Source organism: Nyctibius grandis, chromosome 13 (assembly GCF_013368605.1).
Source record: "Nyctibius grandis isolate bNycGra1 chromosome 13, bNycGra1.pri, whole genome shotgun sequence".
In the NCBI taxonomy this organism is placed as follows: domain Eukaryota; kingdom Metazoa; phylum Chordata; class Aves; order Nyctibiiformes; family Nyctibiidae; genus Nyctibius; species Nyctibius grandis.
The window spans coordinates 1,082,644-1,101,272 of NC_090670.1; the positions used below are offsets into that span (position 1 = coordinate 1,082,644).

Consider the following 18,629-nt stretch of genomic DNA (forward strand, 5'->3'; position numbering starts at 1 on the left):
TGCAGGACACTGGCCCTTTCTGATAGGGCTTTTCATCCCTATTAGGGCCGTGAAAGGCTGAGCTATGAGATCAGCTGCCAGGGGCTGTCCGGGGACAGCGCTGAGCCGAAAAGGTCAGGAGGGAGGAGGAGAAGAGAAAAGAGGCAGAGGCTTAAGGGACAGGGCTCAACAAAATCACATTTACTGTGGTCACGGTCTTCAGACAAGCCTCCAAGACAAGGAACCGCGTGTTGTCTAAGGGCCATTATTTGGGTTTGACATGTCCAGCGCCCGGGCTTTGAAGTTGGGAGTGGGACACTATTAGAGACCTGTTTGCCTCCGGCGCGAGCCCATCGGCTCCCACGCAGCATCTCCTGCGGGGAGAGGGTCTCATCCAGCCCCCCACGGCATGGGGACAGGGGAGGAAAGCCAGTCCCCAAAACCAGACGGCCATGCCACCAGGAGAGCTTTGCTTCACCCAGGCTTTCCGCGTCGCTGTGGGTATGTCGCAAGCCGGTGGGACAAGGACAGCGCCCGCCCATTTGGGTGAAGAACGAGGAAGGCGGTTAATTGGGTTTTTATCAGCAGAAGTTCAGAGCTCTGATCGCGGCATCAAACAGCACTTTTCCTTTCAACTCATCTCCACCAAACAAGTTGTGGGACGGAAGATGAGGAGCACATGAAAGCGGCCACATTCAAATGCAATCAGCAAAGAAAGGCAGCAAAGAGCTGGCGGGCTGACAAAGCGCCCGGGGGGCTGCACCCAGCCCCCCCCCCACATGGCACCCATCGGAGACGGGCAGCCAGGAGCAACCAGGGAGGAAATCATTAAATCCCAGGGCTGCAGCAAGAAGCTCGAGCAGCTCCGCAGACACACAGGCTGGCACAGGCTGAAGGCTTCCCAAACACACGGCAGCGCTTTGGGAAGCTGGAGGAGCACAGCCAGGAAAGGAGGTATGGCAAACCAAGAAGGAAGGGTGATGCTGGCAGCTGGTGATACATCGGTGACCCCCTTGTCCCCGCTGAAGCACAGGCTACAGAAAAATGCTGACGTGGAAAGGACGAAGCCCATGTCGCAGAGGCAGCGACGGTTTACAACAAATAATTCTTGCCAGGTTAAGTCTAATTGCATCTAAAAACAGAAATGCAAGACAAGGGGTTTAAAGAAACACTCACGGTAATAGATCTGGTCTCGCTGAATCCTCCTGCCAAAAGGCGTTGGATTGGATTAAGAACACTATTACATCAAAACTGGATTGAAGGGCTTAAAGACTAACAATAAACAGCCAAAGTATGAGATTTATGGGGCCAACATCTACTGGGGCCTCAGTTTTGCTTTAGTGTTCTCATCAAACGAGGTCTCCTTGCCTTAACCACCCCTCGCCCAGGAGAACTGGCTCCAGGAGAGGTGGGACGGCATGGCTGTGCCCGGGGACGTGGCAGAGGGATGAGCAAGATCCCACCTGGCAGAACACCACAGGCTGGTGGGCCACGGCGCTGCCCACCGCATCTGCCACAGCATCAAAGGCTGAGCCAGGCTTTGCCTGGGGGGTCCTCGCTCTCCTGCGCCCCAAGGAACGCAGGAAGGGCTGCAGGGCCCACCAGAACCGTGCCCGAGGATGAAGCACGTGCTGGGCTGAGGAACGCATCACCGTGGGCCACCTCCAGAGCTCGTGCAGGGCGAGGAGCCGCGCCGGGAGCTCGTCCGCACGCCGCCCCGCTGCCGCGACGTCGGGATTAACGCAGCTCCATCTCGGCACCTCATTACCAGAGATAGGAAAACTGGAGCAAGTTCAAAGAGGAGCAGCAAACGCAATTAAGAGCCGGAGTGAATTAGGAGGGGAGGTGGAGGGAGCCAAACCTGCATGGCTGGCTAAGCCGTGGTGGGGCCGAGCTGGCCACGGGCACGCCGGGAGCACAGACACCAGGGAGGGGGGAAGGCTACTGGAGTGGGACACGGGCAGCCAAGGGAGCAGAGAAAATCATCAGAAATGGGTAAAGCCAAGGCTGAGGAAGCGCTGGCATGGTCGGGCTCTGAGGGCTGGGGCAGATGACCTGCAGGCACGAAGCAGGACCCCCCACCCCACCTCCAGAACAGCACCTTCACAAAACCCTCGCCAGTTTTCGTGTTCCTGTGGCCTTTTGCTCCTGCTAGCCCAAAAAGCAATCGGATGGATTATTTTTAAGCACTCGGACACATCCTTCCCTCCCATTTCAGCCATTCACAAGCAACCAGCTTCCCCACCAGCTCGGCCGGGACAACGGGAGGAGTAACCATGCACCTGCTAACGAGGCAGAACCCCCTCCTGCCCTGACGAAGATGCTGCCAATGATCCAAACCTCACTCGCATCCCTCCGCACACAGCCACCCTGGAGTCCCCACCGACCTCTCCAGCAGCCTGCCCACGCCTTTGTGCTTGGCCAAGGAACCCCCAAAAGGACTTTCTTTTGGGGCAAAAAGCAAGAATTCATCCCTGTTGGACCTCACCTTCCCACCTCCCACGCAGCACAGCAGGAGGAACCGCCCGGAGAGCCGCCACCGCACGCTTCCCTGCGCCTGCCCGCGGCGTACAGCGCTTCTGCGGGGAGGGGACAGGACGCCGGGATCAAGGGACTCCCACCCCGGCACCAAAGGCAGCCAGGGAGGCAGCTGCAGGAGACCAAGGACAGAAGAATCACAGAATCAACCAGGCTGGAAGAGCCCTCTGGGATCATCGAGTCCAACCATTGCCCTGACACCACCATGGCAACTAGACCAGGGCACTAAGTGCCATGTCCAGGCTTTTCTTAAACCCCTCCAGAGATGGTGACTCCACCACCTCCCTGGGCAGCCCCTTCCAATGCCTAATGACCCTTGCTGAGAAGAAATGCTTCCTAATGCCCAACCTGAACCTCCCCAGCCAAGCTTGAGGCTGTGTCCTCTTGTCCTAGCGCTGGTTGCCTGGGAGAAGGGGCCGACTCCCACTGCGCTACAACCTCCCTTCAGGTAGTTGTAGACTGCACTAAGGTCACCTCTGAGCCTCCTCTTCTCCAGGCTAAACACCCCCAGCTCCCTCAGCCGTTCCTCGTAGGTCAGACCCTCCAGACCCTTCACCAGCTTGGTCGCCCTCCTCTGGACTCGCTCCAACACCTCCAAGAAACCACGGGCTGCCCTGAACCCCAAGTCTGCCACGGAGCAAAACACCCAGTTCCCAAATTCCCAGCTCCCCTGGCCTCTCAGGGCCCCGTCCCTAGGATAGGGCCCCACGTCCTCCACCGAGCCTCTGTCTGCAGCGTGGACCCGCGGGCAGGAGCTGCCGCATCTCGTTCTGTATGAAAAGGCTTAGAAAGAGGCATCAGCCCCCGGGAGAAAAGATGCTTTTAAGGAAGGCCGGAGGCTGGCTCGGTGCAAGGCTTCGGAGAGGATGAGGAGAGGTTACGTTCGCTTTCAAAAGCCTTTGTCATCGCTAAGCCGAGGGCTGGGGCCGTGTCCCTCTGTGATAAAAGTGGCCCTAAACAAGGCTTGGCATATCCAAGGCGAGGGGGGGAAGCAGCCCTGAATGAGGAGGGACCCCGGGTAGGCTCCTGGCTCCGGCGGGGAGGTTGTCCTGCGGCGGGGGCCAAGCGGCACACGTCCCGCTGCCGCCCCGCTCCCCTGCGCCTCGGCATCGCCTCCCCCGGCTTAGGGCAAATGAAAAGGAAGAAAAAAAAAAAACCCTTTTGTGTGTCAAGGCAAAGCTTGGGGAGAGGGGAGGGGGGGAAAAAAAAAGGAAAAAAAAAAAAGCCACCACGTGGGTGGGCTGCTCGGGAGACTTTTGACTTTGTTTTTTTGGCTATTTCATTTCTTGGCAGAAAGAGCTCCTGGGGCTGCTCGGCAGAGGGTACGGCCGATCACAGGAGCATCCTCGGCCCACCCAGGGGCCGAAGTTCAGCTGGCAGCGGCTGCTCGCTCCCAGCGCCGAGGGGGCTCGCTTCAAAGCGCGGAGGAGTCAAGAGAAATTAAAGTCAGAGCTGGTCCGAGGAGGGGGCAGAGGGCAGTGCCGGTGCTCCAAGGAGAGAGGGGGCACCCCGCGGGGCTGCTGGGAGCACCCCGCTCACCGCATCCCTATTCCTGCCCTACACAGGCTCCAAGATGCTGCAGCAGGGATCCGAAAACAGAGGTTAAACAGGATTTTATGGCAGTCTCTTAGGAGATCCCCTCGCCTTGGGGTGAAAGTAGGACTGCATTACAAATAGAGAAAAAACTTCTAGCTATGGGAGCGGATTCCCACCGCTGGCAGCAGAATCAGGACCCCGCTTTCAGCCCTCGTTAGGCTGACGACCGTGCCGCTGCTTGAACTTGACCCCCGAGCACGGAGGAGCCGCTGACCGGGTGCTCCAAGATGTTTGCCCCACACACAAAGACAACTCGGGGCTGTGCATGCAGCCCCTCTCCCCGCTCTTTGCCCGCTGTTGAGCTGAGCCTTGCACCCTGCTGCCCTTCCGGGGTGCCAGCCCTGCTTACTCACGGCAAGGGAGACAGGAGCCTGCACCACGCTGGTGCCAGGGCTTTTGGCATCCCCAGCCCATCCCCGAGGCATCTGGGCTTGCAGCCAAGGGTCCCTGCATCCCCGATGGCTGCAAAGCTGGTGACCCCACCTGTGTCCCCTGAGTGACAGCAGGTAAACGTCCCCAAACCGGCCAGCGATGGTGACAGCGCGTCTCTCGGGAGAGGCCGGCCCCGCGACGCTGACTCAGCCCGGGCAGCCCGTGGTCTCTGGGTGCCGAGCAGGCTGAGCGAGTTGTTGCGCCAGGTCCTCCCCGCCGTCACCCCTCCTAGGGCCACAGGTGACCAGAAACCCCTGCGAGCCCCTTTGTCACCGCCCCGCGCTCAGCCACGCGTTCGGAAGCACAATTTACCACGCAGGACGCAGGGGTGGGCTCAGGCCTGACCTGCCAGAGCCTGTCCCGGCTGCTTTCTCTGCACCAGGTTTACTCCAATTATTCTACAGCAAAACTCCAGGCAGCCCCAGCCCCGGGGAGGGCTCACGGGGGGAATCCAGGCTGGCAGCATCACCGCGCTACGGCGCAGCACCTCCTGCCTGCACCACCCTCGCCGCCCCCTCCGAGGGTAAAGATTTCAGGCTAAAAATACATTTGTTTACCGACCAGAAAGCACCAGCTCCCACGGCTCCTCGCTCAACTCCCACACGGGCAGCTGACCTCTGCGCCGGGCACGGGACAGCGAGGGGGGAGACGAGCCACGTGGCCACCGTGCCCTTTGCCGGCTGCTCCGCCGTGGGTTTGCGTGCAGTGTGCCAAGCCAGGCAGGAACAGCGAGGACGAGGAGAAGCCGAGCAGGGGACGAGCGAGCTGGCAGGCACCGCTGAGCCCAGCTGCCGAGGGAGGGCCGAGCTCCCCGGAGCCCTCGGCACAGGCTAACGCACCAGTGCAACAGTCCCTGCACACACGGACCACTGGCTCTGAGAAAACCCAGCCCTCCTTCCCTCTCTCCTCCACGAAGCCACGTTATACCGAGAAACAACACAAACAAGCCAGTAATCAGAATTTTTTACAGCCATTTAGACCACTGCAAGGACTGGGCACCACAGGCAGCTTCCCACTGCCAGGGGGGCTCTCGGAGGCAGGGCCCAGGGAAAAGGACGAGCATCTCCTCAGTCACCGCTCCTCCCGATCCCCACTGCCCCCAGGGCAAGCCCGACAAGAAACACCCTGTAGCACTTGGAGGAAGATGGCAGCAAAAAAATAAGCTCCAGTCACGCACTGCCCCTCCGTGCCAGGGCTGACCCCGGCTGGGGGACGTGCTCCTGCTCCAGCCGCGGGCAGGGGGCACAGCAGCCAGATCAGAGCCGGTGACCCGCTCGGCCAGCAGCACATTCCTCCCGCTTCTCCCATCCAGCGTGAAATATTTTCCATACGTGTCAGCTCTTTGCACCAGCCAAGTCGTGAACAAGCGCCTGGCGACACTCTCCAGGCCCTCGCAGCCCCCCGCCCCGAGCTGGGGACAGCGGCGAGGAAGAGGAGGGCGACTCACATGTGATGAAGTAATCCTGCTGCCGCTTGAACTCCAGGCCCATGTAGTTGGGGCTGAACTCCTGAAACTTGATGGTGAAGCGGATCTCCTGCTCGGGCCGGTTGCACGTCACCAGCACGTTGGGGTCCATGACGGTGCTGCAGGCATCTGCCTGGTCCTTCTTCACCAGGTACAGCTTGTAGTACTCGTAAGGCTTGGACGGCTCCGCCTTGGGGCAGATAATGTCCAGTTTATCCCCAATCTCGGGGTAGATGACCAGCCCCTTCCCAGTCATGAACCTGGAAGAGAGGAGGGCGAGAGGTTAGCCACGCGCTCGAGCGCAGGCAGCGGGGCCACGCCAGCCCGTCCCACCCCGCGCAGAGCCCTTTATCACATGGTTTATTTTCATAGAATCACAGACTGGTTGGGGTTGGAAGGGACCTTAAAGCCCATCTAGTTCCAACCCCCCTGCCACGGGCAGGGACACCTTCCACCAGACCAGGTTGCTCCAAGCCCCATCCAACCTGGCCTTGAACACTGCCAGGGAGGGGGCAGCCACAACTTCTCTGGGCAAGCTGGGCCAGGTTCTCACCACCCTCACAGCAAAGAATATCTTCCTAATATCTCATCTCAATCTCCCCTCTTTCAGTTTAAAACCATTTTGTGCTTAAACTCATTGCTTTCCCTCTGCGAGATGTTTTTTGACACCAAAATAAAGTCCTCCTCTTCCTTTGCCATCGCTGCACGTGCAAGGAGCTGGTGCAGGCTCCCACCGACGAGGCCAGCTCAGTTCGGTCCCACTCCCCAGCCCTCCTGCCACGCCAAGGGACAGCACCCTTCCCAGCCCCCAGCCTGGCACCCAAAAGGTGCCTTCCCACGGAGGGCTGCGGAGCGGGCAAGCTGGAGCCGCCGCGGCTCTGCCCGTCGGCCAGGCGAGGAGCTTCCTGCAGGGACAGGCGATAATTAGGCATGGGGAGAAGCCCTGACAATGGGGCGCGGGGAGGGATCCCTTCCACGCCCCGGCTCCCCGAGGAATTCCTGCCCTTAAATGGAAGGGAGGGAAGCATCCTGCAGGACAGCTTCTGCCACGCCGGGCGCAACGGCGTGCCCAGGAGCGTGGGAGGACCGGATGGCGAGGAGCGCGGAGGGAGGAAAGCTATTTGGGGCTGGAAGGCAGGGCATTGCGAAGGGAAGGAAGGCAATAGGCTGGTAATTAGCATTCAGATTTCATTATTGTGGAGCAATACTCTTGATTTTTTTTTCTTCAGCATGAAGTAGAGGATTAGAGCGACAAGGAGGGGAGCAGCAGATCATCTACTTTGATGTAGGCAACGTAATGCGTTCGTGATGGAAGATAAGGTGGGGATGGATGTTCCTGCAAAGTTATCTCTGCTGCAACTCCCTCGTGTGATCTGGGCACGGTGAACACCGAAGCGTGTGCTGCACGTTCAGGGCTTTCCCCTCCCGCTCCCAGACACGGTCCATCCCTGCCCCATCCCACCCCAGCAGTCGGACAGGGGACACGGGGCCACGAGGACACCTTCTCCCCCCCGCCAGCTGCACCGGCTGAGGCTGCAGGCACCACGGAAGGAAGATCAAACACACGAGCCCAACCTGCTCCATGGCTCTGGTACAAGTCTTAGCAAGAAGGCAGGGAGCTGAAACCAGCCCCTGAGCAGCTCGGGCTCCGGGAGCCCGGCAGATCCAACCGGGCTGGGAGGAGGCAGGCGGAGCCCGCGCCCACGCACACCCCGATGCCCTGGGCGAGGGCTCGGGAGCTCGGTGCCAGCTGTAACAGCGGGAGGGACAGCCAGCACGGACAGCCAGACATCAGCTGCACCTCAGAGGGAGCAGCCCCGGTGCCACCCTCGCCCAGCCCCAGGAGGCGAGGCACGGGGACAGCGGGTAGGGTCCCCGTCACCCACACTGCTCCAAACGCGGAAGCCGAGGTCAGGCGGGTTATCTGCCCTGGTCATGCCTCGTGGAAGAAGGCGAAGGAGCAGGAAACTTCACCCCTAGAGGGTCCGTGTGGGGGGACGCCGCCCCGGCCCTGCCGCGGGTGAGCCACGCTTCGCCCCGCTGCCACCAAGTAGGTCAGCTGGCCCCCAGCCAGCACGCCGCTTCCAAAGCCTCGGCAGCAGCGATAGAGGCGTCCCCCACCCACGGCCCGGGCCCTGACGCAATCCCAGGAGATGCAAAGGAGCCCCTGCCCCCCCCGCCCTCCCCACCCGCAGCCGTGCCGCACAAGTGAACACTTGCACGCTCGCTCGCGGGCCCCCGCCCCGGGAGGCAGCTGGATCCCACACTCGCTCCTCCGCGGCTGGGCTGACTCAGAGGCTTTCTGGCACAGGCCTCCCCAGTGACTCAAATTCCCTCCGCTGGCCCCTGCCAGCTCCCTCCTGCCCAGAAGATGCCGAACAGGAAGCCACAAACAAGCAAAGCAGATGTCTCGCAATGCCGGAGCAGGAGGGGAAGGCTCCTATCCATCCCCCATCGCCATACCAGGAGGACCTATCACACCTCCTCGGCCAAAGCCTTGGCCAACGCCTGCAAACCAACTGGTCCACGCGACATGGGAGCAGGTCATGCTGATTTTTAAGCAGGGGAGAGGCCATAAAGTAATCCAGGGAGCTGAGAACATCCCAGCACCACATCCCGCCAGCACTCCTCCCCGGAACAGAATCAATGAGGTAGGAAGAGCCCTCTGGGCTCATCGAGTCCAACCATTGCCCTGACACCACCATGGCAACTAGACCAGGGCACTAAGTGCCATGTCCAGGCTTTTCTTAAACCCCTCCAGAGATGGTGACTCCCCCACCTCCCTGGGCAGCCCCTTCCAATGGCTAATGACCCTTGCTGAGAAGAAATGCTTCCTGATGTCCAACCTGAACCTCCCCTTCCTCCCAGAAAACCCAGCAAGGCGGCCTACGTTTGGTTTGTTTCGTTCAAGGGTAAAACTATGCGCTGTATTTCTTCCACGAACACCCAGTCTCAGCTTCAGAAGTACACAACTTCTCTCTGGGAATCAGCCCAGGAACATTTTCCAGGTCTCCTACACGAACACGGAGCAATACGGAGCTCACAGCCAAAGCAGGCGGCACTTCGCGTCCTCCAATGTCCCCAATTTTTTTCTCCTCCATTTCATGAGCAGGATGAGGAACCCCTCAAGTGTAACACCTCTCTTGTTGCTCTTTGAGCTCTCAACCACACATTGAGATTTTTTCCCCCAAAATACGTTGCTTTGTCGCAAGCAATGGCTTGTGACCACCATCCTGGGGAAGACTGACAACAGCTCCCATCACCCAAGAGGCCAGTTCTCCAGGAAATTCTCCTTTAAAACACAGAAGGTGAAAAGCAACATTTATCAAAAGAACAGCAGAGAAAAAAGCGTCCAGAAATTGCCACACGCTGCCTGTACGCAGCGTTACAGCAAGTTCTGGGCATGAGGAATTTTACTTCAGCAGGACCGTCGAAGGCAAAAAAGAATTACACTCTTGACTTGTCTTCACAAGGACACATCTTCAGATTTATCTGAACTGGGAAGGACGAACAGATCTCCTCTTAAATTAATAGGGAAATTCATCGTGCCCTCAGAGCACGTGCTGTAATTGGGGGGGTGGATCTGCCGTATTCTCCAGACGTTTGATTTCCCTGCTTGAAGGTGGAGGTGAAAAAAAGAAAAGCCAAAATCCAACCCAACCTTAACGCTGAAACCCAGACAGACCCCTGCGCACCCCTTGCCCCCAGGACCCTCCTCCACCTCTCCCACCACCTGGGAGGAGGGTGGCAGCTCCAGCTTTATGTATTTAGCATTTACACTACCCCCAGTTAGCAGCTCACAGATAACATCTCGGTATCCTTTCTCCTGCTGTCGAAGGTGGTGGGAAAAGATTAACCACAGCCATTAAAGTTTAAAAGGAAAATTTTTTTGCCAGCGCTGCAAAGTGCAGGCAGCTGAGCAGAGCGTGGCAGGCAGGGAGCTGATCACAGCTCCATCGCTTCAAGCCCCTCGAGGTGGTTTTTGGGCGGCACCTGCAGCTGCCCACCCGCAGAGGAGCATCCCGGCCCCGTGGCCCCCAGCTCCCGGCCCCCAGCCCCGCAGGTTCCTTGGGAGCGATCAGGTGGCGGCGTCCAATTTCCTCATTGTTTCGGGAGGTGTTTTCTGATGGGAAAGGTGAAAAGGGGATTTGTGAGCCTTGTAAACCGATTCCTCCGAGTTGGGTAAACAAGGGGAGCTCTGTTGGCAGCGGGATGCCGGAGCAGGGAGACGGGATTAAAGAGCAGCCTCTGCCCCGAGCTGGGGGGGCCGCTGTTGGGGACCCCCAAGCCCCTGCGGACCAGGCAGTCTCATCTCACCAGCACAGAGGGTTAGTCCCTGCTCAGGGTCCAAAAAACTCCAGCAGGACTTGATGGAGCGACCTGGGGGGTACAAGTGGGACCTGCTGGAAGGGCCATGGGCTCAGCCAGTGCCCAGTGCAGCCACCCTGGCATCACCAGCAGCTCACACCTCGGCTTCACAGAATCACAGAACGTTAGGGATTGGAAGGGACCTCGAAAGATCACCTAGTCCAATCCCCTGCTGGAGCAGGATCACCTAGATCATGACACACAGGAATGCGTCCTCCCTTTGAGGAGGAGCCCAGCAGCTCACACCTCGGCTTCGAGGAGGAGCAGCCCCACGGGAGGGTGGTGGGGCTCCCGGCAAACTGCCTGCCGGATCACAAGCCCATGGCTACCTGGGGTGGCCATGGGACACCAGCCACGCCAAGGAGCGCCGGCGGCAATGGGGTTCCTGCAACCAGCAGACCCCAATGGGCATCGCACGGGGCCGACCTTCTCCATCCCACCACTGATAGAGGCTCAGCAAGCCCAGGAATGCGGGGTGAGAAGGAAAACCAGGCAAGCGTGGTCGGAGCAAGCTCAGGACTTGCGCTGGGCATGACACGTCCCTGCTCCACACAACACACACATACCACGCAGGCTACTCTCCGCGGGGGCATGCACGGGCTAGCAGACCGGGGCACGGTTAGACGTGGACGAGCTAAAACGTTCTCAGCAATAGCTGCAAACACACCTGACCTGCAGATAAGGCATCCGGCACCTTTACAAACACAGCAGCCGTCCTTCAGCGCTTCCTTAGGGAGAACACAACCAGGAAATTGCTCGGAAATATGATTTTTTAGAAGAATGGGTTGACACGCTTCCCAACAACCTCTCTTCCCCCAAGCCCAGGCACTCCTTGTGCTACATGAACTACAAAAGCTTTGGGGCAGCATCACCTTTCCCGACGTCCAAGAAACACGGTGCACCTCACCTGATTTCAGGCTTGGCAGAAAACAGAACAACATTTAACAACAATCTCCTCCTCGGAGAAGATGCTCTAAAGCATTAATGCTGACATACATACAACATGACACATGCTAAATGCTGTTTTCTTCAAAGACATCCAAAAATAACTGGATCTTCCAAGAAGGACATGTACTTCTGGCAGGGAAGGCTGCAGGAAGGCTGCCGATGCCCGGCAGAGCGAGGCGCTGCGAGAACCGAGGCGCAGACGGCATTTTCTGGCACGCAGAGCTGGTGTCTGGGCAGCAGAAGACCATGTCAGCACAGCTCTGCGTACCAGCACGGCATGGGGGTCCTCCCAGCAGGACCACGGCTCCCACGAGCCGCCGCAGCTCACACCAGCTGGGAACCACCTCAGAAAAGGGACGGGAAACGGCTCCGCAAGCTAAAGAGATCCAGTAAAAAAGCCAAAACTCTACGAACAAACTGGGTGTGTGCTCATGGAAAACACTCTGAAACGTGTGAGAGCTTTGCCACTGCCCACCTGCACGCGAAATCAAACGCCCGCCTCCCTCTGCCTTGTTCTTACTCGGTTTTCTGGGACAGAGCAGCACCGTTTTGCAGCAGCTGCCCAGGCACAGGGACTCTCTCTGCCCAGGACACATGGCCACTGGCTCGAAGAGACCAGTCCTGTCCCAGGAGGAGTCCTCCAGACCCACCGATGCTGCAGAGCCAGGCACGCCCCAGCCATCGGAGGGGCCCTCCCCAGCCACCCCTGCGTTTGCCAAAACCCCTATTTTCACCAAGCAAGAGACATCAAGGGGTTGGTGGCAACCACCAGGACCTCACTTGGGTGGTACCTTCCCCTCCAGCACCGTGGCTGAAGTCACACAGCATCATCAGACACGGGCACAAGGTCCCCTGCGAGCGGGAGCCGGGAGCAGCACCCATCCTGCCTCGCGGGGACAGCGCAGGTTTCCCCGGCGATACCCCAGCCTGGGACACCCCAGCCCACCACCCAACTCACCTCACCCCTCCAGAGCCGAGGACAATTAACACACAGGAATTATGTACTTAACCCCACAGCCCACATCATCCCGGTACACCAGCAGCATCCACAGCGTGTTCCCGGAGCGGTGCCGGTGCCCGGAGGAACAAGCCCCTTTCTCCTTTTTGACCCCTGTTAAACTCTTGGGAACAAAGATATCCACGAGACGAAGTTAATCACAACTTGAATAAAAAGGCTCCACGCTCTCCTCCGCCTCCCACCTGTATCTGTCGCCTTCTCGCTCGTTCGGTCACCGCAAGAGGGTAAATAGGGGCACACGAATCCCCACGCTTTTAGATCCCACTGCTTTTATGTGCTCTTCTATTATTAGTCTCCTTTAAAAAGCGCCTTCCATCTTTTCCTTCCCCTGCTAATCTATCTATAATTATTTTCATCGCCCTTCCGCAGACCTCTCCTATTCCTGCTGCAGCCGCTCGGAGCCAAGGCGGTCAGCCCAGACCCAGCGATTTCGGGTAGCCCTGAGAACAGCCCCACATCTCCTCCGCTCCTTCGGCCTCCGCTGCTCAAAGAGACATTTTTCAGCCATTCACAACGGCACCTTTCAGCCCCCCCACCTCCTCGCTGTCCCCAGGCAGGGAGAACAGCCCCTGCCGAGCCCCCACGGGGCCGTCCTGTCCCGTCCCCCTCCCCGACGCTCTCTAAGGCCCTTTTTCCACAGCCCGGGTTTAATGAGGCCCATTCAACCCTCCCAAAGACAAAAGGCCCTTCTCGTTTCCAAACGGATTTACACGACGCATCAGTCAGGCAGAAACGGGTCGCCATGGCAACCCGCACCCCGACCCCCCCCTGCTCGGGGATGCCATTTTCTAACTCCACTGCTCCCCAAAACCCCCCTGGTGCTTTACTACCAGCTGTAAGGCTCCTCACAGGCTGGGAAAACACCCCCCAACCCAAAAGTGACACCTACCCCCCTCCCCAGTTGCCAGAGGTGCCATTTTCTGAGATGAAGGTAGAAGATGCTCGAGCCGGTGCCCCCCTGGCGCAGGCACCCCGGTAAGCTCTGCACCGTGACCAGGTCATGGTCAAGCCCGGGTTCAAATTAAGCAGAAAGCAAGGCAACACCAGCTGCAGGAGGAAAACGAAACCAAAATACCCCTCTCTGCCCAGAAAGAGGTGTGATGCTCGAGCCTGCGTGGGCCAGCCCATGCCCCAGTGCCAGCCCCAGCCCCCTGCATCTCTCCACAGGGCAGCCGGTGGCTTTGGCGGTGCCAGGAGGCCACGCCAACGCTTCACACAGAGGTTTGGTAACCACAACGCTCTGTACCATAACCCTCCCCCTAAACAACTTCAATCGCCGCAGTCCCTCCGTACGGATTTTGCTTCTACTGTCCCCGCACCAGACGCCCCACAGGGCAAGTCCAGCTGAGGGAGGACCAGCAGAGGTCACCAGGCAAAGAGGACGATCCCCACAGGTCCAGCTTTCCTGCCGCCGAGCTCAGGACGCTGCTCTGCTCCCAAGTCCTTTGGACCAGGTAGTTCCACCAGCGGTTACACCACGGCGATCGCCGGCAGAAGAAACGGCGCAGAAGAGGGCTCCAGCCACCAAGGACGCTGCAGAGGACGGGTCAGTGCCCAGGCTATAGGGGAGCAGACTCCCCACCAGCCCCAAAGAGGACGGGCGACGGAGACCCACGGCGCTGGCTGACCAGGAGGGGACACCAAAGCACCCACCCAGGCAGGGAGCCCAGGGAGAAGCTTATAGCCTCCAGCTTCGCCAGGGGAGGGTCAGGTTGGACATTAGGAAGCATTTCTTCTCACAAAGGGTCATTAGACATTGGAAGGGGCGGCCCAGGGAGGTGGTGGAGTCACCGCTTAAGGGGATGGCTGCCAACCACCTTGATGCCCCATGGAGGAGGAGGAGGAAGGCTCACAGCCCTTGCTGATGGGAGCAGCCACGTGCTGCTCCACGTTCCCACCTCCGTGTGTTCAGACGTTGCACCTAAACTGTGCGAACAAACGATGTTAATCCAAATCCTAGAAGGGATGGGGGGGGGTGGTAAAACAAACCCCAAAGAGCTGGTGATTGAGGGAGTTTGGAGGAGATTTAAGTGGGGGCAGAGCACTGGCGCAGGCTGCTGCTGCCACCTGCAGCGCTCTCCGCAGCCGGTGGCACGGGGCTCCGGGGACCCCGGGCCCCCGCCAGCACCGGCCCGGGGTGCAGATGCCATTTGGGCAGAATAAGGAGCACTGGGGGTCCCCTGTGCTCAGCCCTCGCCCCTGAAAACTCATTAGTTTTCGGCACAATAAGCAACACCGCCAGCGATGGAACCATGGGCCCGGCAGAAAAAAAAGCCATATTTTCTCCCCCCAAGTCATATCACCCCGCATCTCCCCTCGGAGAAATAAAGACGAGCCGAGTTATCTAATTAATGCTGTCAAGAAGCGGGGAGGCCGGGGGCCGGGGGGGGCTGCCGGCGGCCCACAAAGGCGGCGTGGGGAGCGGTCTCCCCGCCGCCGCCGCCGGCATCTCCCGTCAATGGGGCCCCACGCTGGGAGTGAGGTAAGAGGGGACTCAAAGCGGGGTTTGTCAGGGGTTTTGTGTCTGAAAAACGGGGGAGGGGAAGGGGACAGGGCTTGACAAGAGCTGACAGACAACCGAACAAAACCATAAGGGCCATGAATGGCAACGCGGCTCTTTAATTGGCGCAGGACTGGGGAGAGAAGTGAGACAATGAGGCGTGGGGCAGCGGCGGCGGGGCCAAGGGGTGGGCAGCGGGCGCTCACCTCCTGCCTGCCCGGCCAGGGGTTGGTAGCTGGATGCTGCAGTCACAACCACCATCCCCAAAAAAAAACACCCCCAAAAAACCCCAAGGAATCAGGGAAGCTGGAGGGAGCGGAGCCCAGCACCCCAGCAGGCACCAGAAGCGGCACAAACCCAAACCCCGAGCGCGGGATGCTGCTGATATTAAATGATCCAACGGGAGCAGATCACGTTCCCCGCTCGGCCCCGTGTGTCTTTCGGCTTTGGACGGCCGTGCCCTGGCTGCAGCCCCGCTCATCCGGAGGACGCGGGGCCAGGGAGGGGAGAGAGGCAGAGGCAGGTTAAAAGGGAACACGGTTGGATCAGCGGGGTTCCCACTTGGTCCCTGACCCCTCCGAAAGAAGACGGAGGAGATTTCGTCTCCCGGTTCCAAAGCAAAGAATTACTTTGGCAGGGGACGCGGCGGCGGCTGGGCGCCCACTTGGAAGGGAAAGCGGCAGGAATATGCCCAAGGAACCCAAGAGCAGGACCTCCCAGCCAAGCCCCGCTAATTGTCATGCAGATTAATCCCCAGCCGGGACAGAAGGGAGGCAAACTGCAGCCCTCCGCGCTGCGGGGTGGGGGGGCTCAGCCCATCAGACCTGACACCAACCCCACTGTGTCCCAAAGACCCCCCCCTTCCCACCTCGGTTGGAAAAATGGAGAACACCCAAGAGATGAAGTTACCTCCTGTGGCTAGTCCTTGGGCGAGAGGAAGCCCCCTCCTCCCTGACACCCCGGCTAACCCTGCGCCCCCACAAACCCCCCCTGCAGCTGGAAGCCCCAAAACCAGCCACCTCCCCAGGCCTCTGTGCATCCCCAGGGGTACAGGAGGGGTCCCCAAACCCCTCGGCTCCCCACATCACATGGCACCAGCCATATGTGAAGCAAGGGAGAGGGACAACCAGCCTCACCCATTTTTCTGAGGACTTCCACATAAATAAAGCCCGCGCCTGCCCTGGGGAGCAGCAGCAGCTCCTGGCCTCAGCCAGGTCCCCGGGAAGCCCCTTCCCCTGGCACCCAGGAGCCCCCCACGCTGTGCCAGGGCTTGCGTCTCCATCCCAGGGGACCCCACCGAGGGTGGGTGATGGCCCCGTGCACCAACCCCACTTGTGAGCCGGTCCCCGGGCAGGCTGGGGCTCAGGCTCGGCCCCGGGGAAGCGATGCTGTGGTTTGAAGGATTAATCCCGACATTAGGAACGGGGCAGGGAGAGGAGAAAAACCCCGCGGGTGGTTACCCGCAGCCCGGCTGCGGCGTGCCCTGCCCTGCACCAGCAGGTCCCCCGGGTTTCGCAGCCCCGGTGGCTGCCAGCCCCTGGTCCCTGGGGAGCAGCGTCACCCCCGGCCGCGCCGCCGTGACTCACGGCCAGGCCCTTTGATCTCCCGGCTCCCAGATGTGGCCAAACGAGTTGTGTCACCCAGGCCGGGCCTGGAAGTGCCGTCTTCCCAGGCAGCTGCAAGTCACCAGCCCTCAGCCCTCCTGTCATTACCAGGAACTCGCTCGACTGCAGCAGAACTCATTAAGACCTTCCTCACCACCCCATTCCAACGAAGCACACAACCACCCCGAGAGCTGCCCGGTACGGCCGGGCGGTACCTGCCCCGGTAACCGGGTCACACAGTGCTCCTCACCCCCCCGTCAGCCCTACCATCATCACACCACGCTCAGCTGCACAGGACCTTCAGCCCCGCACCACGGGGGTGGATGGGTCTGCTTTAGGTCTAGGAAAAGCAGCTAGAGATGAGTCACAGGACCTCAAAAGATTATTTTTCCAACCCCCCCCTTCTTTTCCTCCTGCACACAGACCGTGCATGCTCGCCCGGCCTGCTGAGCAAGCTCCGCAAGAACGCCCCGACCCAGCCTCCACCTCGGGCCCTGCTCCTGGAGGGTGCTCAGCGGGGAAGAAAACTGCCCCTTTCTCCCCAAAACCTCTTCCTAGTGCTGCCCACACTCCCTCGTTACCGAGAGGTCCCGTTCAGAGACATCCAGGAGACATCCTGAGAGAGGGGCCAGGAGGGAGGCCCGCACAACAGCAGTGTCAGGTTTAAACCTCTCGTCCTGCCGAAAGAGATCTGGCTTGTACTTGCTTTTATTTTTAGGCCAGATACGCGTACAGTTGAACCTTAATAAAATGTCCAACCTCCTGCTGGGATCAGGAGCAGGAGAGGACCCAAAAAGCCCATCGCCGCCTCGGGTCTCACGGACACTCCCAGAACCGGCCATCTTGGGCCTGGTGCTCCTCCTCGGCCCCTTCCCCAGGGATGTCCCCAGTCCCTGCTCCCAGGAGCAGCTTTAACAAGGCGCTAAGAAAAGCTCGGGCTTTAAACCTAAAAATAAACCAGCCCTTGGGCCTGGGGAGGAGAAGGGAAGGCAAAGCACCCAGCCTGCCGCCCCGCTCCAGCGCCAGCCCAACACGCAGCAGTTTCCAATTGCCTGCGGACGGGGAGCGTTCACAATCCTCCCCCCGAGACGAAAACCTCCGCCTTGCCACCCACGCGCAGGGCAGAGAGCTGACGGGATGCCGCAGGAGAGACCAAAGTCTCCCCCCAACCACTTCCTCCCCCCCTGCCATGTTTTGCTGCCAGATGCGATTCCCCGGAGCCAGGCCCCAAAGTCGCGCTAGCTCAGGCGTTCCCGGCTGCGGTCCTCGCCCCACCGCACGCTGTGCCACCGGGCTGGGGACACGTCCCCGCGATGCCACCGTGCCGGGAGCCAGAGAGGGCTGATGCTGCCAACCCTTGTATGGCAACGGGGAGTTTAGTGCAAAGCGTCTGCTGCGTGCACGGGGACACTGCCGGCAGCGGGGTGTGCCCCACTCCGGGCACGGCACTGACACCCCACCGTCCCCCCCAGCATCCCACCCCGCCACACACGGCACAGAGCATCCACCAGAAAAGAGGTTTATTTACCATTTGTGCCTTAAAAAAACCTGAAGCAGGTACAAACGCTGCTACAGAACCACCCCCGGGACCCAGGCAGGACTCACCCCCCTGCACACAAACCCCACAACCTGCCCTTGCGCACCGGACCCCAAATCGCCTCCTCGGCCCCCCGGGACCCTCAGCTCCCCCTTCCCTTTCTGCCTCCCTCTCCCAGCTCAGGAAAGGCCCTTCTGAAGGGCTCCAACCATCCTGCTTTACTGCAACGAGCTAAAGGCATTTTACTCTTGCTTTGCAGTTAAGATGCTTTTTATTTTATTTTTTTTTTTAACTTATTAAGGAGAAAGTTCAAACCATTTGCAGGGACTGCGACGCACTAATTTGGAACTTTCTGCAGCGTCGACATTGCATTAAGTATTTCTGTCAACCGTGAGGACACACCATGTCTATGTAAGAAATTACACCAGCAATTATATCTAAAGAGGCATGTAAGATTTAAAAAAAAAAAAATTAATGTATTCAGAAATGATAACTGACATTCTTATTAGGATTAATCTAATTTTAGTAGAGTCATTTATATCCTGCCTCTGGATAAAAAATGAATTTCAATTTTAAAACCTGGCGTTTAAAAAAGTACTTTTAGAAGTCACCCTCCACGATGATAACATGAGAAAGCTGAACGA

The 18,629-nt window shown here is 59.2% G+C and overlaps 1 protein-coding gene across 1 annotated transcript in view; it reads right to left on the reverse strand.

The window, feature by feature from the left end:
* Positions 1-18,629, reverse strand: part of EFNB1 (ephrin B1) — a 50,035-nt gene that overhangs the window by 14,517 nt on the left and 16,889 nt on the right. Inside the window, exon 2 of the mRNA XM_068411964.1 lies at positions 5,993-6,270. Within this exon, the coding sequence (XP_068268065.1) occupies positions 5,993-6,270 (278 nt within the window). The remainder of the gene's footprint in view (positions 1-5,992; positions 6,271-18,629) is intronic.